At 49.8% G+C, this 25290-nt stretch overlaps 1 protein-coding gene across 2 annotated transcripts in view; it reads right to left on the bottom strand.

Annotated features, from left to right (window-relative positions):
- The window catches only part of ATRAID (all-trans retinoic acid induced differentiation factor), a 47673-nt gene extending 24354 nt beyond the window's left edge, over positions 1-23319 (bottom strand). Inside the window, exon 1 of one of the 2 annotated variants that reach the window (XM_075595221.1) lies at positions 22934-23319. In XM_075595221.1, the coding sequence (XP_075451336.1) occupies positions 22934-23203 (270 nt within the window). In that variant the 5' untranslated portion in view covers positions 23204-23319. Of the gene's footprint in view, positions 1-19078; positions 19179-22933 lie in introns of those variants that run through there. The other variant, XM_075595222.1, reaches the window with a different exon arrangement.
- Between the last annotated feature and the right edge of the window lie 1971 nt (positions 23320-25290).

Below are 25290 nucleotides of genomic sequence, written 5' to 3'. Positions count from 1 at the left end.
CACGTCCTGCTATTAATCATTCGTTAGCACTTCCTGCTATTAATCATTCGTTAGCACGTCCTGCTATTAATCATTCGTTAGCACGTCCTGCTATTAATCATTCGTTAGCACGTCCTGCTATTAATCATTCGTTAGCACTTCCTGCTATTAATAATTCATTAGCACGTCCTGCTATTAATCATTCATGAGCACTTCCTGCTATTAATCATTCGTTAGCACGTCCTGCTATTAATCATTCGTTAGCACGTCCTGCTATTAATCATTCGTTAGCACGTCCTGCTATTAATCATTCGTTAGCACGTCCTGCTATTAATCATTCGTTAGCACTTCCTGCTATTAATCATTCGTTAGCACGTCCTGCTATTAATCATTCGTTAGCACTTCCTGCTATTAATCATTCGTTAGCACGTCCTGCTATTAATCATTCATTAGCACGTCCTGCTATTAATCATTCATGAGCACTTCCTGCTATTAATCATTCGTTAGCACGTCCTGCTATTAATCCTTCGTTAGCACGTCCTGCTATTAATCATTCGTTAGCACGTCCTGCTATTAATCATTCGTTAGCACTTCCTGCTATTAATCATTCGTTAGCACTTCCTGCTATTAATCATTCGTTAGCACTTCCTGCTATTAATCATTCGTTAGCACTTCCTGCTATTAATCATTCGTTAGCACTTCCTGCTATTAATCATTCGTTAGCACTTCCTGCTATTAATCATTCGTTAGCACGTCCTGCTATTAATCATTCGTTAGCACGTCCTGCTATTAATCATTCGTTAGCACTTCCTGCTATTAATCCTTCGTTAGCACTTCCTGCTATTAATCCTTCGTTAGCACTTCCTGCTATTAATCATTCGTTAGCACTTCCTGCTATTAATCATTCGTTAGCACTTCCTGCTATTAATCATTCGTTAGCACTTCCTGCTATTAATCATTCGTTAGCACTTCCTGCTATTAATCATTCGTTAGCACTTCCTGCTATTAATCCTTCGTTAGCACTTCCTGCTATTAATCCTTCGTTAGCACTTCCTGCTATTAATCCTTCGTTAGCACGTCCTGCTATTAATCATTCGTTAGCACGTCCTGCTATTAATCATTCGTTAGCACGTCCTGCTATTAATCATTCGTTAGCACGTCCTGCTATTAATCATTCGTTAGCACGTCCTGCTATTAATCATTCATTAGCACGTCCTAATATTAATCATTCATTAGCACGTCCTGCTATTAATCATTCGTTAGCACGTCCTGCTATTAATCATTCATTAGCACGTCCTGCTATTAATCATTCGTTAGCACTTCCTGCTATTAATCATTCGTTAGCACGTCCTGCTATTAATCATTCATTAGCACGTCCTGCTATTAATCATTCGTTAGCACTTCCTGCTATTAATCCTTCGTTCGCACTTCCTGCTCTTAATCATTCGTTAGCACTTCCTGCTATTAATCATTCGTTAGCACTTCCTGCTATTAATCATTCGTTAGCACTTCCTGCTATTTATCCTTCGTTAGCACTTCCTGCTATTAATCCTTCGTTAGCACTTCCTGCTATTAATCATTCATTAGCACTTCCTGCTATTAATCATTCATTAGCACTTCCTGCTATTAATCATTCGTTAGCACTTCCTGCTATCATTCGTTAGCACTTCTTGCTATCATTCGTTAGCACTTCCTGCTATCATTCATTAGCACTTCCTGCTATTAATCATTCATTAGCACTTCCTGCTATCATTCATTAGCACGTCCTGCTATTAATCATTCATTAGCACTTCCTGCTATTAATCATTCATTAGCACTTCCTGCTATTAATCATTCATGAGCACGTCCTGCTATTAATCATTCGTTAGCACGTCCTGCTATTAATCATTCATTAGCACGTCCTGCTATTAATCATTCGTTAGCACTTCCTGCTATTAATCATTCGTTAGCACTTCCTGCTATTAATCATTCGTTAGCACTTCCTGCTATTAATCATTCATTAGCACGTCCTGCTATTAATCATTCGTTAGCACGTCCTGCTATCATTCGTTAGCACTTCCTGCTATTAATCATTCGTTAGCACTTCCTGCTATTAATCATTCGTTAGCACGTCCTGCTATTAATCATTCGTTAGCACGTCCTGCTATTAATCATTCGTTAGCACTTCCTGCTATTAATCATTCGTTAGCACGTCCTGCTATTAATCATTCGTTAGCACGTCCTGCTATTAATCATTCGTTAGCACGTCCTGCTATTAATCATTCGTTAGCACTTCCTGCTATTAATAATTCATTAGCACGTCCTGCTATTAATCATTCATGAGCACTTCCTGCTATTAATCATTCGTTAGCACGTCCTGCTATTAATCATTCGTTAGCACGTCCTGCTATTAATCATTCGTTAGCACGTCCTGCTATTAATCATTCGTTAGCACGTCCTGCTATTAATCATTCGTTAGCACTTCCTGCTATTAATCATTCGTTAGCACGTCCTGCTATTAATCATTCATTAGCACGTCCTGCTATTAATCATTCATGAGCACTTCCTGCTATTAATCATTCGTTAGCACGTCCTGCTATTAATCCTTCGTTAGCACGTCCTGCTATTAATCATTCGTTAGCACGTCCTGCTATTAATCATTCGTTAGCACTTCCTGCTATTAATCATTCGTTAGCACTTCCTGCTATTAATCATTCGTTAGCACTTCCTGCTATTAATCATTCGTTAGCACTTCCTGCTATTAATCATTCGTTAGCACTTCCTGCTATTAATCATTCGTTAGCACTTCCTGCTATTAATCATTCGTTAGCACGTCCTGCTATTAATCATTCGTTAGCACGTCCTGCTATTAATCATTCGTTAGCACTTCCTGCTATTAATCCTTCGTTAGCACTTCCTGCTATTAATCCTTCGTTAGCACTTCCTGCTATTAATCATTCGTTAGCACTTCCTGCTATTAATCATTCGTTAGCACTTCCTGCTATTAATCATTCGTTAGCACTTCCTGCTATTAATCATTCGTTAGCACTTCCTGCTATTAATCATTCGTTAGCACTTCCTGCTATTAATCCTTCGTTAGCACTTCCTGCTATTAATCCTTCGTTAGCACTTCCTGCTATTAATCCTTCGTTAGCACGTCCTGCTATTAATCATTCGTTAGCACGTCCTGCTATTAATCATTCGTTAGCACGTCCTGCTATTAATCATTCGTTAGCACGTCCTGCTATTAATCATTCATTAGCACGTCCTGCTATTAATCATTCATTAGCACGTCCTAATATTAATCATTCATTAGCACGTCCTGCTATTAATCATTCGTTAGCACGTCCTGCTATTAATCATTCATTAGCACGTCCTGCTATTAATCATTCGTTAGCACTTCCTGCTATCATTCGTTAGCACTTCCTGCTATTAATCATTCATTAGCACGTCCTGCTATTAATCATTCGTTAGCACTTCCTGCTATCATTCGTTAGCACTTCCTGCTATCATTCGTTAGCACTTCCTGCTATTATTTCATATTCACTTATCCTATCTGGTCTTATTCTGGAAGCCAGAGGGTCACGTGGTGATGACTTAGCTCAGATAGTGCCAACTCGCCCTCTTTTCCAAGCACGACAAGGTCTGTTTCTTTTCTTACTTTATTTTGGAGAAAGCAGGATAAGGTACAGTCTCTTGTGTAGAGGTGTAGGTCTAAATCTCTGTGTGTGCTCAGTAGTAAAGGGAGGTGAAAAGATAATCCTGCAGCACCATTACAGGGGTTACAGCAAGGTACTCACGAGTCCAGAGGTATGGTGGAAAAGGAAAAAGCAATGTATGCTGGGCAGTAAGATAGTCTGGGGACAGACCATCTGTGGGCAGAGCAGAGGGGGAGAAAGCAGACTAGCCCATTTGAGAGAGAAGCTGGGGCTGCTATGGCAACTCACAGGAGTGTCTGGGGGAGCTACAACATGTAGCAATAATGTTGCATCTTTTAATACAGCAAGCTGCTGGGAGAGGGGTAATGGCTCTGTATTATCACACAAGCATTGGAGTTGCGTGTAGAACCAAACACATACAGCTGCCACTAAGCAGGCTGACAAGCAGGGCTGCAAGGACAAGGGGGGGGGGGGGAGACAGAAGTGCAGACAGGGGTATTCCTGTTCCATGACAGGTCCTATTATTTTAACGCAGTATAATAAATAGTGTTTTAACTTTATAACTATACAATACACAACGGACCAGTACCAGTACCAGTACGCTCCTCGGTTGTCTCTAACTACATGTAGGTACCTTCCCCCCACGCAGACATTGCGTGCAGGCTGTAGGGATTATCCGACAGGTAGCGCCTTTACCCAGCTGCCGGGGGGGTTCCCTCTTTCTTCGGTATACGAGTCATTGTCTAGCGCAGCGGTGCGCAAACTGTGGGGCGCGACCCCCCGGGGGGGCGCGACACTGCCGACGGGGGGCGCGGGGTTTACAGAGGCCCCGCGCGCTTCCCGAAGGCACTTAAATTAAGTGCCGGGGGAGCTGCAGGGCCTCTGTAAACCTAACTTACCGTGGCTCCGGCGGCTTCCTCCCTGCGGCGCCATGGCAACGCGGCGTCAAAATGACGCTGCGAGGTCATGTGACGTCACGTTGCTATGGCAACGTGACATCATTACGCCGGAGCGCGGGTAAGTTGGAGTTGGGGGGGGCGCGGGAGCGAGGGGACAGCCGTCAGGGGGGCGCAGGGAAAAAAGTTTGCGCCCCCCTGGTCTAGCGCACCTGTCTGGGTCAGTGTCCTGTCACACTCGGTAGAGCGGGTTACACCCACCCACCATTGTTAAGATTCTCGGGCACATGGAAGCACAGCGCTCCAGCTAAATCCTACCCTGGGAACGTTCTTGCGACTCACCGCCAGGGTTCCCCGCTTCAGCACAAACAGGAAAGGTAAAAAGGGCATCAGGGAATCAAGGTATCCCCAGAACGGTCCCGGGGTCCCTAGCATAAGGTGGGATGCCCAGTTCATACCCAAATCACCCTGAACCTGGTATAGGGGTTCAGTGTGTGCTCCAGCTATAGGATAAGGCTGTGAGGGTTTTATTGTGTGGGTGCAGAAAAGTCAGCGTGTGCAGTGTGCCAGGGATAAGGCTGTGAGGGTTTTATTGTGTGGGTGCAGAAAAGTCAGCGTGTGCAGTGTGCCAGGGATAAGGCTGTGAGGGTTTTATTGTGTGGGTGCAGTAAAGTCAGGGTGTGCAGTGTGCCAGGGATAAGGCTGTGAGGGTTTTATTGTGTGGGTACAGTAAAGTCAGGGTGTGCAGTGTGCCAGGGATACGGCTGTGAGGGTTTTATTGTGTGGGTGCAGAAAAGTCAGCGTGTGCAGTGTGCCAGGGATAAGGCTGTGAGGGTTTTATTGTGTGGGTGCAGTAAAGTCAGGGTGTGCAGTGTGCCAGGGATACGGCTGTGAGGGTTTTATTGTGTGGGTGCAGTAAAGTCAGGGTGTGCAGTGTGCCAGGGATAAGGCTGTGAGGGTTTTATTGTGTGGGTACAGTAAAGTCAGGGTGTGCAGTGTGCCAGGGATAAGGCTGTGAGGGTTTTATTGTGTGGGTACAGTAAAGTCAGGGTGTGCAGTGTGCCAGGGATAAGGCTGTGAGGGTTTTATTGTGTGGGTGCAGTAAAGTCAGGGTGTGCAGTGTGCCAGGGATACGGCTGTGAGGGTTTTATTGTGTGGGTACAGTAAAGTCAGGGTGTGCAGTGTGCCCGGGATAGGGCTGTGAGGGTTTTATTGTGTGGGTGCAGTAAAGTCAGGGTGTGCAGTGTGCCAGGGATAAGGCTGTGAGGGTTTTATTGTGTGGGTGCAGTAAAGTCAGGGTGTGCAGTGTGCCAGGGATACGGCTGTGAGGGTTTTATTGTGTGGGTGCAGTAAAGTCAGGGTGTGCAGTGTGCCAGGGATAAGGCTGTGAGGGTTTTATTGTGTGGGTGCAGTAAAGTCAGGGTGTGCAGTGTGCCAGGGATACGGCTGTGAGGGTTTTATTGTGTGGGTGCAGTAAAGTCAGGGTGTGCAGTGTGCCAGGGATAAGGCTGTGAGGGTTTTATTGTGTGGGTACAGTAAAGTCAGGGTGTGCAGTGTGCCAGGGATAAGGCTGTGAGGGTTTTATTGTGTGGGTACAGTAAAGTCAGGGTGTGCAGTGTGCCAGGGATAAGGCTGTGAGGGTTTTATTGTGTGGGTGCAGTAAAGTCAGGGTGTGCAGTGTGCCAGGGATACGGCTGTGAGGGTTTTATTGTGTGGGTACAGTAAAGTCAGGGTGTGCAGTGTGCCCGGGATAGGGCTGTGAGGGTTTTATTGTGTGGGTGCAGTAAAGTCAGGGTGTGCAGTGTGCCAGGGATAAGGCTGTGAGGGTTTTATTGTGTGGGTGCAGTAAAGTCAGGGTGTGCAGTGTGCCAGGGATACGGCTGTGAGGGTTTTATTGTGTGGGTGCAGTAAAGTCAGGGTGTGCAGTGTGCCAGGGATAAGGCTGTGAGGGTTTTATTGTGTGGGTACAGTAAAGTCAGGGTGTGCAGTGTGCCAGGGATAAGGCTGTGAGGGTTTTATTGTGTGGGTGCAGTAAAGTCAGGGTGTGCAGTGTGCCAGGGATAAGGCTGTGAGGGTTTTATTGTGTGGGTGCAGTAAAGTCAGGGTGTGCAGTGTGCCAGGGATAAGGCTGTGAGGGTTTTATTGTGTGGGTACAGTAAAGTCAGGGTGTGCAGTGTGCCAGGGATAAGGCTGTGAGGGTTTTATTGTGTGGGTGCAGTAAAGTCAGGGTGTGCAGTGTGCCAGGGATAAGGCTGTGAGGGTTTTATTGTGTGGGTACAGTAAAGTCAGGGTGTGCAGTGTGCCAGGGATAAGGCTGTGAGGGTTTTATTGTGTGGGTGCAGAAAAGTCAGGGTGTGCAGTGTGCCAGGGATAAGGCTGTGAGGGTTTTATTGTGTGGGTGCAGTAAAGTCAGGGTGTGCAGTGTGCCAGGGATAAGGCTGTGAGGGTTTTATTGTGTGGGTGCAGTAAAGTCAGGGTGTGCAGTGTGCCAGGGATAAGGCTATGAGGGTTTTATTCTGTGGGTACAGTAAAGTCAGGGTGTGCAGTGTGCCAGGGATAAGGCTGTGAGGGTTTTATTGTGTGGGTACAGTAAAGTCAGGGTGTGCAGTGTGCCAGGGATAAGGCTGTGAGGGTTTTATTGTGTGGGTGCAGTAAAGTCAGGGTGTGCAGTGTGCCAGGGATAAGGCTGTGAGGGTTTTATTGTGTGGGTACAGTAAAGTCAGGGTGTGCAGTGTGCCAGGGATAAGGCTGTGAGGGTTTTATTGTGTGGGTACAGTAAAGTCAGGGTGTGCAGTGTGCCAGGGATAAGGCTGTGAGGGTTTTATTGTGTGGGTGCAGTAAAGTCAGGGTGTGCAGTGTGCCAGGGATAAGGCTGTGAGGGTTTTATTGTGGGTGCAGTAAAGTCAGGGTGTGCAGTGTGCCAGGGATAAGGCTGTGAGGGTTTTATTGTGTGGGTACAGTAAAGTCAGGGTGTGCAGTGTGCCAGGGATAAGGCTGTGAGGGTTTTATTGTGTGGGTGCAGTAAAGTCAGGGTGTGCAGTGTGCCAGGGATACGGCTGTGAGGGTTTTATTGTGTGGGTACAGTAAAGTCAGGGTGTGCAGTGTGCCAGGGATAAGGCTGTGAGGGTTTTATTGTGTGGGTGCAGTAAAGTCAGGGTGTGCAGTGTGCCAGGGATAAGGCTGTGAGGGTTTTATTGTGTGGGTGCAGTAAAGTCAGGGTGTGCAGTGTGCCAGGGATAAAGCTGTGAGGGTTTTATTGTGTGGGTACAGTAAAGTCAGGGTTGTGCAGTGTGCCAGGGATAAGGCTGTGAGGGTTTTATTGTGTGGGTACAGTAAAGTCAGGGTGTGCAGTGTGCCAGGGATAAGGCTGTGAGGGTTTTATTGTGTGGGTACAGTAAAGTCAGGGTGTGCAGTGTGCCAGGGATAAGGCTGTGAGGGTTTTATTGTGTGGGTGCAGTAAAGTCAGGGTGTGCAGTGTGCCAGGGATACGGCTGTGAGGGTTTTATTGTGTGGGTGCAGTAAAGTCAGGGTGTGCAGTGTGCCAGGGATAAAGCTGTGAGGGTTTTATTGTGTGGGTACAGTAAAGTCAGGGTGTGCAGTGTGCCAGGGATAAGGCTGTGAGGGTTTTATTGTGTGGGTGCAGTAAAGTCAGGGTGTGCAGTGTGCCAGGGATAAAGCTGTGAGGGTTTTATTGTGTGGGTACAGTAAAGTCAGGGTGTGCAGTGTGCCAGGGATAAGGCTGTGAGGGTTTTATTGTGTGGGTACAGTAAAGTCAGGGTGTGCAGTGTGCCAGGGATAAGGCTGTGAGGGTTTTATTGTGTGGGTGCAGTAAAGTCAGGTTGTGCAGTGTGCCAGGGATAAGGCTGTGAGGGTTTTATTGTGTGGGTGCAGTAAAGTCAGGGTGTGCAGTGTGCCAGGGATAAGGCTGTGAGGGTTTTATTGTGTGGGTGCAGTAAAGTCAGGGTGTGCAGTGTGCCAGGGATAAGGCTGTGAGGGTTTTATTGTGTGGGTGCAGAAAAGTCAGGGTGTGCAGTGTGCCAGGGATAAGGCTGTGAGGGTTTTATTGTGTGGGTGCAGTAAAGTCAGGGTGTGCAGTGTGCCAGGGATAAGGCTGTGAGGGTTTTATTGTGTGGGTGCAGTAAAGTCAGGGCGTGCAGTGTGCCAGGGATAAGGCTGTGAGGGTTTTATTGTGTGGGTACAGTAAAGTCAGGGTGTGCAGTGTGCCAGGGATAAGGCTGTGAGGGTTTTATTGTGTGGGTACAGTAAAGTCAGGGTGTGCAGTGTGCCAGGGATAAGGCTGTGAGGGTTTTATTGTGTGGGTGCAGTAAAGTCAGGGTGTGCAGTGTGCCAGGGATACGGCTGTGAGGGTTTTATTGTGTGGGTGCAGTAAAGTCAGGGTGTGCAGTGTGCCAGGGATAAAGCTGTGAGGGTTTTATTGTGTGGGTACAGTAAAGTCAGGGTGTGCAGTGTGCCAGGGATAAGGCTGTGAGGGTTTTATTGTGTGGGTACAGTAAAGTCAGGGTGTGCAGTGTGCCAGGGATAAAGCTGTGAGGGTTTTATTGTGTGGGTGCAGTAAAGTCAGGTTGTGCAGTGTGCCAGGGATAAGGCTGTGAGGGTTTTATTGTGTGGGTGCAGTAAAGTCAGGGTGTGCAGTGTGCCAGGGATAAGGCTGTGAGGGTTTTATTGTGTGGGTGCAGAAAAGTCAGGGTGTGCAGTGTGCCAGGGATAAGGCTGTGAGGGTTTTATTGTGTGGGTGCAGTAAAGTCAGGGTGTGCAGTGTGCCAGGGATAAGGCTGTGAGGGTTTTATTGTGTGGGTGCAGTAAAGTCAGGGCGTGCAGTGTGCCAGGGATAAGGCTGTGAGGGTTTTATTGTGTGGGTACAGTAAAATCAGGGTGTGCAGTGTGCCAGGGATAAGGCTGTGAGGGTTTTATTGTGGGTGCAGTAAAGTCAGGGTGTGCAGTGTGCCAGGGATAAGGCTGTGAGGGTTTTATTGTGTGGGTGCAGTAAAGTCAGGGTGTGCAGTGTGCCAGGGATAAGGCTGTGAGGGTTTTATTGTGGGTGCAGTAAAGTCAGGGTGTGCAGTGTGCCAGGGATAAGGCTGTGAGGGTTTTATTGTGTGGGTGCAGTAAAGTCAGGGTGTGCAATGTGCCAGGGATACGGCTGTGAGGGTTTTATTGTGTGGGTGCAGTAAAGTCAGGGTGTGCAGTGTGCCAGGGATACGGCTGTGAGGGTTTTATTGTGTGGGTACAGTAAAGTCAGGGTGTGCAGTGTGCCAGGGATACGGCTGTGAGGGTTTTATTGTGTGGGTGCAGTAAAGTCAGGGTGTGCAGTGTGCCAGTGATAAAGCTGTGAGGGTTTTATTGTGTGGGTGCAGTAAAGTCAGGGTGTGCAATGTGCCAGGGATACGGCTGTGAGGGTTTTATTGTGTGGGTACAGTAAAGTCAGGGTGTGCAGTGTGCCAGGGATACGGCTGTGAGGGTTTTATTGTGTGGGTACAGTAAAGTCAGGGTGTGCAGTGTGCCAGGGATAAGGCTGTGAGGGTTTTATTGTGTGGGTACAGTAAAGTCAGGGTGTGCAGTGTGCCAGGGATACGGCTGTGAGGGTTTTATTGTGTGGGTGCAGTAAAGTCAGGGTGTGCAGTGTGCCAGGGATACGGCTGTGAGGGTTTTATTGTGTGGGTGCAGTAAAGTCAGGGTGTGCAGTGTGCCAGGGATAAGGCTGTGAGGGTTTTATTGTGTGGGTGCAGTAAAGTCAGGGTGTGCAGTGTGCCAGGGATAAGGCTGTGAGGGTTTTATTGTGTGGGTACAGTAAAGTCAGGGTGTGCAGTGTGCCAGGGATAAGGCTGTGAGGGTTTTATTGTGAGGGTACAGTAAAGTCAGGGTGTGCAGTGTGCCAGGGATAAGGCTGTGAGGGTTTTATTGTGTGGGTACAGTAAAGTCAGGGTGTGCAGTGTGCCAGGGATACGGCTGTGAGGGTTTTATTGTGTGGGTACAGTAAAGTCAGGGTGTGCAGTGTGCCAGGGATAAGGCTGTGAGGGTTTTATTGTGTGGGTGCAGTAAAGTCAGGGTGTGCAGTGTGCCAGGGATAAGGCTGTGAGGGTTTTATTGTGTGGGTGCAGTAAAGTCAGGGTGTGCAGTGTGCCAGGGATAAGGCTGTGAGGGTTTTATTGTGGGTGCAGTAAAGTCAGGGTGTGCAGTGTGCCAGGGATAAGGCTGTGAGGGTTTTATTGTGTGGGTACAGTAAAGTCAGGGTGTGCAGTGTGCCAGGGATAAGGCTGTGAGGGTTTTATTGTGTGGGTACAGTAAAGTCAGGGTGTGCAGTGTGCCAGGGATAAGGTTGTGAGGGTTTTATTGTGTGGGTACAGTAAAGTCAGGGTGTGCAGTGTGCCAGGGATAAGGTTGTGAGGGTTTTATTGTGTGGGTACAGTAAAGTCAGGGTGTGCAGTGTGCCAGGGATAAGGCTGTGAGGGTTTTATTGTGTGGGTACAGTAAAGTCAGGGTGTGCAGTGTGCCAGGGATAAGGCTGTGAGGGTTTTATTGTGTGGGTGCAGTAAAGTCAGGGTGTGCAGTGTGCCAGGGATAAGGCTGTGAGGGTTTTATTGTGTGGGTGCAGTAAAGTCAGGGTGTGCAGTGTGCCAGGGATAAGGCTGTGAGGGTTTTATTGTGTGGGTACAGTAAAGTCAGGGTGTGCAGTGTGCCAGGGATAAGGCTGTGAGGGTTTTATTGTGTGGGTACAGTAAAGTCAGGGTGTGCAGTGTGCCAGGGATAAAGCTGTGAGGGTTTTATTGTGTGGGTACAGTAAAGTCAGGGTGTGCAGTGTGCCAGGGATAAGGCTGTGAGGGTTTTATTGTGTGGGTACAGTAAAGTCAGGGTGTGCAGTGTGCCAGGGATAAGGCTGTGAGGGTTTTATTGTGTGGGTGCAGTAAAGTCAGGGTGTGCAGTGTGCCAGGGATACGGCTGTGAGGGTTTTATTGTGTGGGTACAGTAAAGTCAGGGTGTGCAGTGTGCCAGGGATAAGGCTGTGAGGGTTTTATTGTGTGGGTACAGTAAAGTCAGGGTGTGCAGTGTGCCAGGGATAAGGCTGTGAGGGTTTTATTGTGTGGGTGCAGTAAAGTCAGGGTGTGCAGTGTGCCAGGGATAAGGCTGTGAGGGTTTTATTGTGTGGGTGCAGTAAAGTCAGGGTGTGCAGTGTGCCAGGGATAAGGCTGTGAGGGTTTTATTGTGTGGGTACAGTAAAGTCAGGGTGTGCAGTGTGCCAGGGATAAGGCTGTGAGGGTTTTATTGTGTGGGTACAGTAAAGTCAGGGTGTGCAGTGTGCCAGGGATAAGGCTGTGAGGGTTTTATTGTGTGGGTACAGTAAAGTCAGGGTGTGCAGTGTGCCAGGGATAAGGCTGTGAGGGTTTTATTGTGTGGGTGCAGTAAAGTCAGGGTGTGCAGTGTGCCAGGGATACGGCTGTGAGGGTTTTATTGTGTGGGTGCAGTAAAGTCAGGGTGTGCAGTGTGCCAGGGATAAGGCTGTGAGGGTTTTATTGTGTGGGTGCAGTAAAGTCAGGGTGTGCAGTGTGCCAGGGATAAGGCTGTGAGGGTTTTATTGTGTGGGTACAGTAAAGTCAGGGTGTGCAGTGTGCCAGGGATAAGGCTGTGAGGGTTTTATTGTGTGGGTGCAGTAAAGTCAGGGTGTGCAGTGTGCCAGGGATAAGGCTGTGAGGGTTTTATTGTGTGGGTGCAGTAAAGTCAGGGTGTGCAGTGTGCCAGGGATAAGGCTGTGAGGGTTTTATTGTGTGGGTACAGTAAAGTCAGGGTGTGCAGTGTGCCAGGGATAAGGCTGTGAGGGTTTTATTGTGTGGGTACAGTAAAGTCAGGGTGTGCAGTGTGCCAGGGATACGGCTGTGAGGGTTTTATTGTGTGGGTGCAGTAAAGTCAGGGTGTGCAGTGTGCCAGGGATAAGGCTGTGAGGGTTTTATTGTGTGGGTGCAGTAAAGTCAGGGTGTGCAGTGTGCCAGGGATACGGCTGTGAGGGTTTTATTGTGTGGGTGCAGTAAAGTCAGGGTGTGCAGTGTGCCAGGGATACGGCTGTGAGGGTTTTATTGTGTGGGTGCAGTAAAGTCAGGGTGTGCAGTGTGCCAGGGATAAGGCTGTGAGGGTTTTATTGTGTGGGTACAGTAAAGTCAGGGTGTGCAGTGTGCCAGGGATAAGGCTGTCAGGGTTTTATTGTGTGGGTACAGTAAAGTCAGGGTGTGCAGTGTGCCAGGGATAAGGCTGTGAGGGTTTTATTGTGTGGGTGCAGTAAAGTCAGGGTGTGCAGTGTGCCAGGGATAAGGCTGTGAGGGTTTTATTGTGTGGGTACAGTAAAGTCAGGGTGTGCAGTGTGCCAGGGATAAGGCTGTGAGGGTTTTATTGTGTGGGTGCAGTAAAGTCAGGGTGTGCAGTGTGCCAGGGATAAGGCTGTGAGGGTTTTATTGTGTGGGTGCAGTAAAGTCAGGGTGTGCAGTGTGCCAGGGATAAGGCTGTGAGGGTTTTATTGTGTGGGTGCAGTAAAGTCAGGGTGTGCAGTGTGCCAGGGATAAGGCTGTGAGGGTTTTATTGTGTGGGTGCAGTAAAGTCAGGGCGTGCAGTGTGCCAGGGATAAGGCTGTGAGGGTTTTATTGTGTGGGTACAGTAAAATCAGGGCGTGCAGTGTGCCAGGGATAAGGCTGTGAGGGTTTTATTGTGGGTGCAGTAAAGTCAGGGTGTGCAGTGTGCCAGGGATAAGGCTGTGAGGGTTTTATTGTGTGGGTACAGTAAAGTCAGGGTGTGCAGTGTGCCAGGGATAAGGCTGTGAGGGTTTTATTGTGTGGGTGCAGTAAAGTCAGGGTGTGCAGTGTGCCGGGGATACGGCTGTGAGGGTTTTATTGTGGGTGCAGTAAAGTCAGGGTGTGCAGTGTGCCAGGGATAAGGCTGTGAGGGTTTTATTGTGTGGGTGCAGTAAAGTCAGGGTGTGCAGTGTGCCAGGGATACGGCTGTGAGGGTTTTATTGTGTGGGTGCAGTAAAGTCAGGGTGTGCAGTGTGCCAGGGATAAAGCTGTGAGGGTTTTATTGTGTGGGTGCAGTAAAGTCAGGGTGTGCAGTGTGCCAGGGATACGGCTGTGAGGGTTTTATTGTGTGGGTGCAGTAAAGTCAGGGTGTGCAGTGTGCCAGGGATAAGGCTGTGAGGGTTTTATTGTGTGGGTGCAGTAAAGTCAGGGTGTGCAGTGTGCCAGGGATACGGCTGTGAGGGTTTTATTGTGTGGGTGCAGTAAAGTCAGGGTGTGCAATGTGCCAGGGATACGGCTGTGAGGGTTTTATTGTGTGGGTGCAGTAAAGTCAGGGTGTGCAGTGTGCCAGGGATAAGGCTGTGAGGGTTTTATTGTGTGGGTACAGTAAAGTCAGGGTGTGCAGTGTGCCGGGGATACGGCTGTGAGGGTTTTATTGTGTGGGTGCAGTAAAGTCAGGGTGTGCAGTGTGCCAGGGATACGGCTGTGAGGGTTTTATTGTGTGGGTGCAGTAAAGTCAGGGTGTGCAGTGTGCCAGGGATAAAGCTGTGAGGGTTTTATTGTGTGGGTGCAGTAAAGTCAGGGTGTGCAGTGTGCCAGGGATACGGCTGTGAGGGTTTTATTGTGTGGGTGCAGTAAAGTCAGGGTGTGCAGTGTGCCAGGGATAAGGCTGTGAGGGTTTTATTGTGTGGGTACAGTAAAGTCAGGGTGTGCAGTGTGCCAGGGATAAGGCTGTGAGGGTTTTATTGTGTGGGTGCAGTAAAGTCAGGGTGTGCAGTGTGCCAGGGATACGGCTGTGAGGGTTTTATTGTGTGGGTGCAGTAAAGTCAGGGTGTGCAGTGTGCCAGGGATAAGGCTGTGAGGGTTTTATTGTGTGGGTACAGTAAAGTCAGGGTGTGCAGTGTGCCAGGGATAAGGCTGTGAGGGTTTTATTGTGTGGGTACAGTAAAGTCAGGGTGTGCAGTGTGCCGGGGATACGGCTGTGAGGGTTTTATTGTGTGGGTACAGTAAAGTCAGGGTGTGCAGTGTGCCAGGGATAAGGCTGTGAGGGTTTTATTGTGTGGGTACAGTAAAGTCAGGGTGTGCAGTGTGCCAGGGATAAGGCTGTGAGGGTTTTATTGTGTGGGTGCAGTAAAGTCAGGGTGTGCAGTGTGCCAGGGATAAGGTTGTGAGGGTTTTATTGTGTGGGTACAGTAAAGTCAGGGTGTGCAGTGTGCCAGGGATAAGGCTGTGAGGGTTTTATTGTGTGGGTACAGTAAAGTCAGGGTGTGCAGTGTGCCAGGGAAAAGGCTGTGAGGGTTTTATTGTGTGGGTGCAGTAAAGTCAGGGTGTGCAGTGTGCCAGGGATAAGGCTGTGAGGGTTTTATTGTGTGGGTACAGTAAAGTCAGGGTGTGCAGTGTGCCGGGGATACGGCTGTGAGGGTTTTATTGTGTGGGTACAGTAAAGTCAGGGTGTGCAGTGTGCCAGGGATAAGGCTGTGAGGGTTTTATTGTGTGGGTACAGTAAAGTCAGGGTGTGCAGTGTGCCAGGGATAAGGCTGTGAGGGTTTTATTGTGTGGGTACAGTAAAGTCAGGGTGTGCAGTGTGCCCGGGATAAGGCTGTGAGGGTTTTATTGTGGGTGCAGTAAAGTCAGGGTGTGCAGTGTGCCAGGGATAAGGCTGTGAGGGTTTTATTGTGTGGGTACAGTAAAGTCAGGGTGTGCAGTGTGCCAGGGATACGGCTGTGAGGGTTTTATTGTGTGGGTACAGTAAAGTCAGGGTGTGCAGTGTGCCAGGGATAAGGCTGTGAGGGTTTTATTGTGTGGGTACAGTAAAGTCAGGGTGTGCAGTGTGCCAGGGATACGGCTGTGAGGGTTTTATTGTGTGGGTGCAGTAAAGTCAGGGTGTGCAGTGTGCCAGGGATACGGCTGTGAGGGTTTTATTGTGTGGGTGCAGTAAAGTCAGGGTGTGCAGTGTGCCAGGGATAAGGCTGTGAGGGTTTTATTGTGTGGGTGCAGTAAAGTCAGGGTGTGCAGTGTGCCAGGGATAAGGCTGTGAGGGTTTTATTGTGTGGGTACAGTAAAGTCAGGGTGTGCAGTGTGCCAGGGATAAGGCTGTGAGGGTTTTATTGTGTGGGTACAGTAAAGTCAGGGTGTGCAGTGTGCCAGGGATACGGCTGTGAGGGTTTTATTGTGTGGGTACAGTAAAGTCAGGGTGTGCAGTGTGCCAGGGATAAGGCTGTGAGGGTTTTATTGTGTGGGTACAGTAAAGTCAGGGTGTGCAGTGTGCCAGGGATAAGGCTGTGAGGGTTTTATTGTGTGGGTACAGTAAAGTCAGGGTGTGCAGTGTGCCAGGGATACGTGCCAGGGATAAGGCTGTGAGGGTTTTATTGTGTGGGTACAGTAAAGTCAGGGTGTGCAGTGTGCCAGGGATACGGCTGTGAGGGTTTTATTGTGTGGGTACAGTAAAGTCAGGGTGTGCAGTGTGCCAGGGATACGGCTGTGAGGGTTTTATTGTGTGGGTGCAGTAAAGTCAGCGTGTGCAGTGTGCCAGGGATACGGCTGTGAGGGTTTTATTGTGTGGGTGCAGTAAAGTCAGGTTGTGCAGTGTGCCAGGGATAAGGCTGTGAGGGTTTTATTGTGTGGGTGCAGAAAAGTCAGGGTGTGCAGTGTGCCAGGGATAAGGCTGTGAGGGTTTTTATTGTGTGGGTACAGTAAAGTCAGGTTGTGCAGTGTGCCAGGGATAAGGCTGTGAGGGTTTTATTGTGTGGGTACAGTAAAGTCAGGGTGTGCAGTGTGCCAGGGATAAGGCTGTGAAGGTTTTATTGTGTGGGTACAGTAAAGTCAGGGTGTGCAGTGTGCCAGGGATAAGGCTGTGAGGGTTTTATTGTGTGGGTACAGTAAAGTCAGGGTGTGCAGTGTGCCAGGGATAAGGCTGTGAGGGTTTTATTGTGTGGGTACAGTAAAGTCAGGGTGTGCAGTGTGCCAGGGATACGGCTGTGAGGGTTTTATTGTGTGGGTGCAGTAAAGTCAGGGTGTGCAGTGTGCCAGGGATAAGGCTGTGAGGGTTTTATTGTGTGGGTACAGTAAAGTCAGGGTGTGCAGTGTGCCAGGGATAAGGCTGTGAGGGTTTTATTGTGTGGGTACAGTAAAGTCAGGGTGTGCAGTGTGCCAGGGATAAGGCTGTGAGGGTTTTATTGTGTGGGTACAGTAAAGTCAGGGTGTGCAGTGTGCCAGGGATAAGGCTGTGAGGGTTTTATTGTGTGGGTACAGTAAAGTCAGGGTGTGCAGTGTGCCAGGGATAAGGCTGTGAGGGTTTTATTGTGTGGGTACAGTAAAGTCAGGGTGTGCAGTGTGCCAGGGATAAGGCTGTGAGGGTTTTATTGTGTGGGTGCAGTAAAGTCAGGGTGTGCAGTGTGCCAGGGATAAGGCTGTGAGGGTTTTATTGTGTGGGTACAGTAAAGTCAGGGTGTGCAGTGTGCCAGGGATAAGGCTGTGAGGGTTTTATTGTGTGGGTGCAGTAAAGTCAGGGTGTGCAGTGTGCCAGGGATACGGCTGTGAGGGTTTTATTGTGTGGGTGCAGTAAAGTCAGGGTGTGCAGTGTGCCAGGGATAAAGCTGTGAGGGTTTTATTGTGTGGGTACAGTAAAGTCAGGGTGTGCAGTGTGCCAGGGATACGGCTGTGAGGGTTTTATTGTGTGGGTACAGTAAAGTCAGGGTGTGCAGTGTGCCAGGGATAAGGCTGTGAGGGTTTTATTGTGTGGGTGCAGTAAAGTCAGGGTGTGCAGTGTGCCAGGGATACGGCTGTGAGGGTTTTATTGTGTGGGTACAGTAAAGTCAGGGTGTGCAGTGTGCCAGGGATACGGCTGTGAGGGTTTTATTGTGTGGGTGCAGTAAAGTCAGGGTGTGCAGTGTGCCAGGGATAAGGCTGTGAGGGTTTTATTGTGTGGGTACAGTAAAGTCAGGGTGTGCAGTGTGCCAGGGATACGGCTGTGAGGGTTTTATTGTGTGGGTACAGTAAAGTCAGGGTGTGCAGTGTGCCAGGGATAAGGCTGTGAGGGTTTTATTGTGTGGGTGCAGTAAAGTCAGGGTGTGCAGTGTGCCGGGGGTGTGCAGTGTGCCGGGGGTGTGCAGTGTGCCAGGGATAAGGTTGGTAAGAGTAGGGAACACATTCTTATTCTATCCCTGACACCGGACCAGGAGACTTATACCCGTTAAAGCACAAGCCACAGGAGCAACGTGTATTTTATGAATGGTTTATATTTGATAGGGATATATGCGCTTGTAACCTATGTATATGGAACTGGGATTTCCGAGTCCTGGGTTCCGAAGGCCCAGACGGATACCAAGCTTGGCGCCTCTGTGTCTGTGCGGAGTCCGGACATGAAAGCCTCAGGGGGGCTCAGTATGCAAAGAGGCAGAGGTGCCAGGTTGGCGCATGCCCCTTTACAGAGTGAGAAAAGGTGCCCTCCCGGCTTTACAATACAGGCAAATCGGTGATTGGCTGGCAGGGGAATTCCCACGCTCTGATAGGCTGTAGAGGTTTGTGAATGGGGCACACACCTGTAATACACACAGGCCCCCCCCCTCCACCTGTAATACACACAGCCCCCCCCCCTCCCCTGTAATATACACACAGCACCCCCCTCCCCCTGTAATATACACACAGGCCCCCCCTCCCCTGTAATACACACAAAGGCCCCTCCCCTGTAATATACACACAGCCCCCCCCCCTCCCCTGTAATATACACAAAGGCCCCTACCCTGTAATACACACAGCCCCCCCCTCCTCCCCCTGTGATACACACAGGCCCTCCCCCTGTGATACACACAGCCCCCCCTCCCCTGTAATATACACAAAGGCCCCTCCCCTGTAATACACACAGCCCCCCCCCCTCCTCCCCCTGTGATACACACAGGCCCTCCCCCTGTAATACACACAGGCCCCCCCTCCCCTGTAATACACACAAAGGCCCCTCCCCTGTAATATACACACAGCCCCCCCCTCCCCCCTCCCCTGTAATATACACACAGCCCCCCCTCCCCTGTAATATACACACAGCCCCCCCCCTCCCCTGTAATACACACAAAGGCCCCTCCCCTGTAATATACACACAGCCCCCCCCCCTCCCCTGTAATATACACACAGCCCCCCCCCCCCTCCCCTGTAATATACACACAGCCCCCCCCCCCCTCCCCTGTAATATACACAAAGGCCCCTCCCCTGTAATACACACAGCCCCCCCCCTCCTCCCCCTGTGATACACACAGGCCCTCCCCCTGTGATACACACAGCCCCCCCCCTCCCCTGTAATACACACAAAGGCCCCTCCCCTGTAATATACACACAGCCCCCCCCCTCCCCTGTAATATACACACAGCCCCCCCCTCCCCTGTAATACACACAAAGGCCCCTCCCCTGTAATATACACACAGCCCCCCCCCTCCCCTGTAATATACACACAGCCCCCCCCTCCCCTGTAATACACACAGCCCTCCCCTGTAATACACACAGTAATACCCCCCTCCCACTGTAACACACACTGTAACACACACTGTAACACACACAGTAATACCTGCTCCTGCTGCTGGGCCTGTGCGCTGAGACTCAGCAGGAAGATAACACACAGACCCAAAGCCGCCATCTTGCTCCTCTCAATCACGTGACAGACACCAGTAACAGGGAAGCATTATAGGGGGGGGAGGGGCCATCTCCTAATCACGTGATACCCATCATGTGACCTTACTCTGTGTATTAACCCCAGCGTGTATACACGTCATTAACCCCTCGCTGCCCGCTGCACGTACACACGTCATTAACTCCTCGTAGCGTGTATACACACCATTAACCCCTCGCTGCACGCAGCGTGTATATACGTCATTAACCCCTTTTTGCCCGCACCGTGTACACACGTCATTAACCCCTCACTGCACACAGCGTGTACACACGTCATTAACCCGTCACTGCCCGCAGCGTGTATACACATCATTAACCCCTCACTGCCATCAGTGTCTATACACGTCATTAACCCCTCACTGCCCGCGCTGAGGGCACATCATTAACCCCTCACTGCCCGCTGCACGTACACACGTCATTAACTCCTCGTAGCGTGTATACACACCATTAACCCCTCGCTGCACGCAGCGTGTATATACGTCATTAACCCCTTTTTGCCCGTACCGTGTACACACGTCATTAACCCCTCACTGCACACAGCGTGTACACACGTCATTAACCCGTCACTGCCCGCAGCGTGTATACACATCATTAAACCCTCACTGCCATCAGTGTCTATACACGTCATTAACCCCTCACTGCCCGCGCTGAGGGCACATCATTAACCCCTCACTGCCCGCTGCACGTACACACGTCATTAACTCCTCGTAGCGTGTATACACACCATTAACCCCTCGCTGCACGCAGCGTGTATATACGTCATTAACCCCTTTTTGCCCGTACCGTGTACACACGTCATTAACCCCTCACTGCACACAGCGTGTACACACGTCATTAATCCGTCACTGCCCGCAGCGTGTATACACATCATTAACCCCTCACTGCCATCAGTGTCTATGCACGTCATTAACCCCTCACTGCCCGCGCTGAGGGCACATAATTAACCCCTCACTGCCCGCAGCGTGTACACAGGTCATTGACCCCTCACTGCACACAGCGTGTACACACGTTATTAACCCCTCTCTGCCCCGTAGTGTGTATACACGTCATTAACACCTCACTGCCCGCAGCGTGTACACAGGTCATTAACCCCTCGCTGCCCGCTGCACGTACACACGTCATTAACCCCTTGCAGCCTGCAACGTGTATACACGTCATTAACACCTCACTGCCCGCAGCGTGTACACACGTCATTAACCCCTCGATGCACACAGCATGTATACATGCCATTAACACCTCACTGCCTGCAGCGTGTACACACGTCATTAACCCCTCACTGCCTGCAGCGTGTACACACATTATTAACCCCTCACTGCCCGCAGCGTGCATACATGTCATTAACCCATCGCTGCCCCCAGCGTGTATACACATCATTAACCCCTCACTGCCAGCAACGTGCATACACGTCATTAACCCCTCGCTGCCCGCTGCACTTACACACGTCATTAACCCCTTGTAGCGTGTATACACACCATTAACACCTCGCTGCACGCAGCCTGTATACACGTCATTAACCCCTCTCTGCCCGCACCGTATACACACCTCATTAACCCCTCACTGCACACAGTGTGTACACACGTCATTAACCCGTCACTGCCAGCAGCGTGTATACACCTCATTAACCCCTCACTGCACACAGCGTGTACACACGTCATTAACCCGTCACTGCCAGCAGCGTGCGTACACGTCATTAACAGCTCACTGCCCGCAGCGGGTATACACGTCATTAACCCCTCACTGCCAGCAGTGTCTATACACGTCATTAACCCCTCACTGCCCGCAGCGTGTATACACGTCATTAACCCCTCACTGCCAGCAGTGTCTATACACGTCATTAACCCCTCACTGCCCGCGCTGAGGGCACATCATTAACCCCTCACTGCCCGCAGCGTGTACACAGGTCATTAACCCCTCACTGCACACAGCGTGTACACACGTTATTAACCCCTCTGCCTGTAGTGTGTATACACGTCATTAACACCTCACTGCCCGCAGCGTGTACACAGGTCATTAACCCCTCGCTGCCCGCTGCACGTACACACGTCATTAACCCCTTGAAGCTTGCAGGGTGTATACACGTCGTTAACCCCTCTCTGCACACAGTGTGTACACACGTCATTAACCCCTCGATGCACACAGCATGCATACATGCCATTAACACCTCACTGCCCGCAGCGTGTACACACGTCATTAACCCCTCACTGCCCGCAGCGTGTACACACGTCATTAACCCCTCACTGCCCGCAAAGTGTACACACATTAACCCCTCACTGCCCGCAGTGTGCATACATGTCATTAACCCATCGCTACCCACAGCGTGCATACCCGTCATTAACCCCTCGCTACCCGCAGCATGCATTCTCGTCATTAACCCCTCGCTACCCTCAGCGTGTATACACGTCATTAACCCCTCGCAGCCCGCAGCGTGCATACACATCATTAACCCCTCACGGCACTCAGTGTCCATACACGTCATTAACCCCTCGCTGCTCGCAGCGTGTATACACGTCATTAACCGCTCGCTGCCTGCAGCGCGTATACACGTCATTAACCCCTCACTGCCCACAGCACGTATACACGACATTAAGCTCTCGCTGCCCTCAGCGTGTATACATGCCATTAACCCCTCCCTGCCCACAGCATGTATACAAGTCATTAACCCCTCGTAACCCACAGCGTGCATACACATCATTAACCCCTCACGGCACTCAGTGTCCATACACGTCATTAACCCCTCGCTGCTCGCAGCGTGTATACACGTCATTAACCGCTCGCTGCCCGCAGCGCGTATACACGTCATTAACCCCTCGCTGGCCGCTGCGTGTATACACGTCATTAACCCCTCGCTGTCCTAATGCATGTATACATGTCATTAACCCCTCGCTGCCCACAGCGTGCGTACACGTTATTAACCCCTCACTGCCCGCAGCATGTACACACGTCATTAACCCCTGGCTGCCCCACGTGTACGCAAACTGCGGGCAGTGAGGAGTTAATGACGTGTGTACACGCTGCGGAAAGAGAGGGCTTAATGACGTGTACTCACACTGTGGGCAGAGATTGGTTCATGACGTGTATGCACGCTGCGGGCAGCGAGGGGTTAATGGCATGTATGTACGCTGGGGGCAGCGAGGGGTTAATGATGTGTATGCACGCTGCAGGCCGAAGCCTTTTAACTCCGGACTTTTTCAGACATATTGGCTCTGAGCCAGCGGGGTGTCTTAGAAATCCGGGCTAAATATGCGTCGCTTACCTCGCAGGAATTTCCTGCTACGCATTTCTAAAGTACAGTGATTACAGATTCAGGGTTTCCTCTGTTCCGGCTGTCTGAATGAAAATCCCCTTATGCCTATACTGTTGGAACAATGAAAATAGGGGGACTTTCATTCATCAAATTTTTATATAACTTTATAAAAATTGCGCTATAAACTTTTCCATGATTTTACCCAGCCAGCACCCACAGCAAATCTCAGAGCGCTAGGAGCTTCCTAGCAGAAGTTAGCTACACGCCGCATGCTATGCTGTGAGCTGCTGGGTTTTAAAACCATTTTTCCTTTGCGCGGTTTACAGGGAAACACTGCTACTGTTATACATTACATTTAGAAATTACATTATTTTCGCCACCGTATACCTGGTGCGAGACACAAAGACATTTTTTTATTAAAATCACCGTGTTACTGCCATTACTGGGCTGCAGAGCTGGCAAACTACAATTCCCCAATATTGCTCAGAGGCACCCAGCCGGGCATAATACCTTTATTATTGGCCTGGGTACCCCTTCACCACCACAGGCAGGGTAATCCATAGGCAAGCTGGGGTCAAGCCAGGTGGCACAGGAGCGATGGTCGAGGTCACAGGCTGGGGTTAAGGCAGGTGGCACAGGAACATAGTTGAGGTCACAGGCTGGGGTCGGTACAAAAATATGCTTCAGCATAGAGGCGTCAGCATAAGGATAGTCTCTTGAAGGGGGGTAGTAGAGGAACGTTGTGGACGGTGCTGGAAGCAGGGTATGCGGATCGGCCATCGGGGCTGTGAAGGTATAGCACAGGGGATCCAGCGCTTCAGCACAGAACAGCTCTCCCTAGCCGGGTAGGAGCTTTGAGTAGTGGAGGTTTCTGCAAGCAGGAAGAATGCAGACGGCCATGGAAACAGTGAGGACTTCAGTGAAGATGCTTCAGGATGTTATAGGCGCAGAGAGCAGGAGCAGAGAAATTTGGCACAGGGGCTGCGGTAAAAGAAGGCCAAGCGGGCCCAGCAGCAGTGCTTGTGGCAAGGACAGTTACAGGAAACTAGGAGTATGCTCAGCCCCTTCCTGGGGGGGAAGGGCTGACTCTAAATAGCCTAGACAGCCAATAAGGGCAGAGCTGCCCAGGAGGCAGCATCAAGCAAACTGCAGTGATTCCAGGAGCAGGTGATTCTGATTGCCAGCTCAGGGAAGGATTTGCTTAGAAGCTCCATAGCTCTGTAAGGATGAGATCCAGTCAAACCCAGGACCGGATTCCTTACAATGATAAAGCTGTGAGTGTTTTTTGTGTGTAAAAGTTTAAAATCATTTCTATAGTGTGGCAAGTATGAGGCTAGTGAGTGTAGGTAGTAAATCCCCTTATTCCATCCCTGACACCAGAACGGGACTTACACCTTTTTAACACACAAGATACAGGGAACTGTATATATTATTAAAGAGTTATATTTAATAGGTGTATGTACTGATAACCTGTCAGTGAACTGTGGGATTTCCGAGTCCTGGGTTCTGAGGGACCAGATAACTACCAAGCTCGGTGCCTCTGTGTCTGTGCAGAGTCCGGACATGAAAGCCTCAGGGAGGCCAAGGTGTTAGAACAGGAGGGTACTGCAGTTATATTTGAGTACCTCCGTCCTGGGCTAACACAGGGCTATCCGGCCACCATTTGCCCGACCCCAGACTCTGTGGAGCCTGGAGCCACGGGGGGCTCAATATGCGAAGAGGCAGAGGTGCCAGGTTGGCACATGCCCCTCAGCAGAATGAGAAAAGATGCCCACCCAGCTTTAGAATACCGGCTAGTTGGTGATTGGATGGCAGGAGAATTCCCACACGCTGATTGGTTGTAGTGGTTTCTGAATGGGACTTTGAAACCCATAAGAAGCCTTGCAGCCAATCAGGACAGGAGATTCCAAGCGCCAAACCAACAGCGGCAAATTCAGAGATGTTCTGTAAGGAATAGATGCGAGCCGGCGTCAGAGATTTTGATTCAGAAAAGTTTCTAAGTCCCGCTTTTTGAGAATGTAGCGGTCGCGGCTGGCATTGCACGCCGAAATCAGTTCCAGGACTTTCGTGAGTACCTACCGGTCATTGGAAAGGGCTCCTACAGAGGTCGTTTGTGACAATTTAGTTTAAAGGAAGATTTTATTCATTAGCCCCGTTCCCAGTAAGTGTGTTAACCCTGTAAATTGTGTTACATTGTGTGTATGTCTTTTCCTTGAAATAAATTACAGTTTATTTTACCTCCTTGCTTTGCTCAATCATATGATCCCGGTATAAAAGATGTTGATAAACCCGGTCTCCCGTGACAATAATGAAATAATACAGTTAATCCGATCGTGGGATATTTCCTACCAGCCAATCAGAGTGATGCCAGTCTCTGAAAGCCGAGCAAGCGTATCTTTGTCATCTATCAAGGGCATCTATCAAGGGCATGTGCCAACCTGGCACCTCGGCCACTAGGTATGCAGAAGCCACCCGCTGGTTTAGGCTCCACTCAGTCTGGGAAGGCAAATGGTAGTCCGAGGACTTCCATTCATCCCAGGACGTGGGGGCTCAGCCTAAACCTCCTGCCCAAATGCTCCTCACACCTCTTACATCCTCCGAGGCTTTCATGTCCGATGTCTGGGTAGACACGCTGGCACTAACTTGGTAGCCCAGTGACTCACTCAGGACATAGGATGTGAAAGTCCTAGCTCATTACTGTGCACAAAGAATACTTTATAGTGTGTTTTAAACACACTGTTTAATAAAATATACACTTTAAACTTTTCCTAAGGCTTCTGGTTATGGGGAATAGAATAATAAGCTGCACTTTATTCCTTACTAGCCATATTCCCCACACACTATAACTAGACTTAGACTTTAAACCT

The sequence above is a fragment of the Ascaphus truei genome, chromosome 4 (assembly GCF_040206685.1).
Source record: "Ascaphus truei isolate aAscTru1 chromosome 4, aAscTru1.hap1, whole genome shotgun sequence".
Classification (NCBI taxonomy): domain Eukaryota; kingdom Metazoa; phylum Chordata; class Amphibia; order Anura; family Ascaphidae; genus Ascaphus; species Ascaphus truei.
Note: the sequence above shows the minus strand (reverse complement) of the source record. Positions and strands in the feature narration are given on the sequence as shown.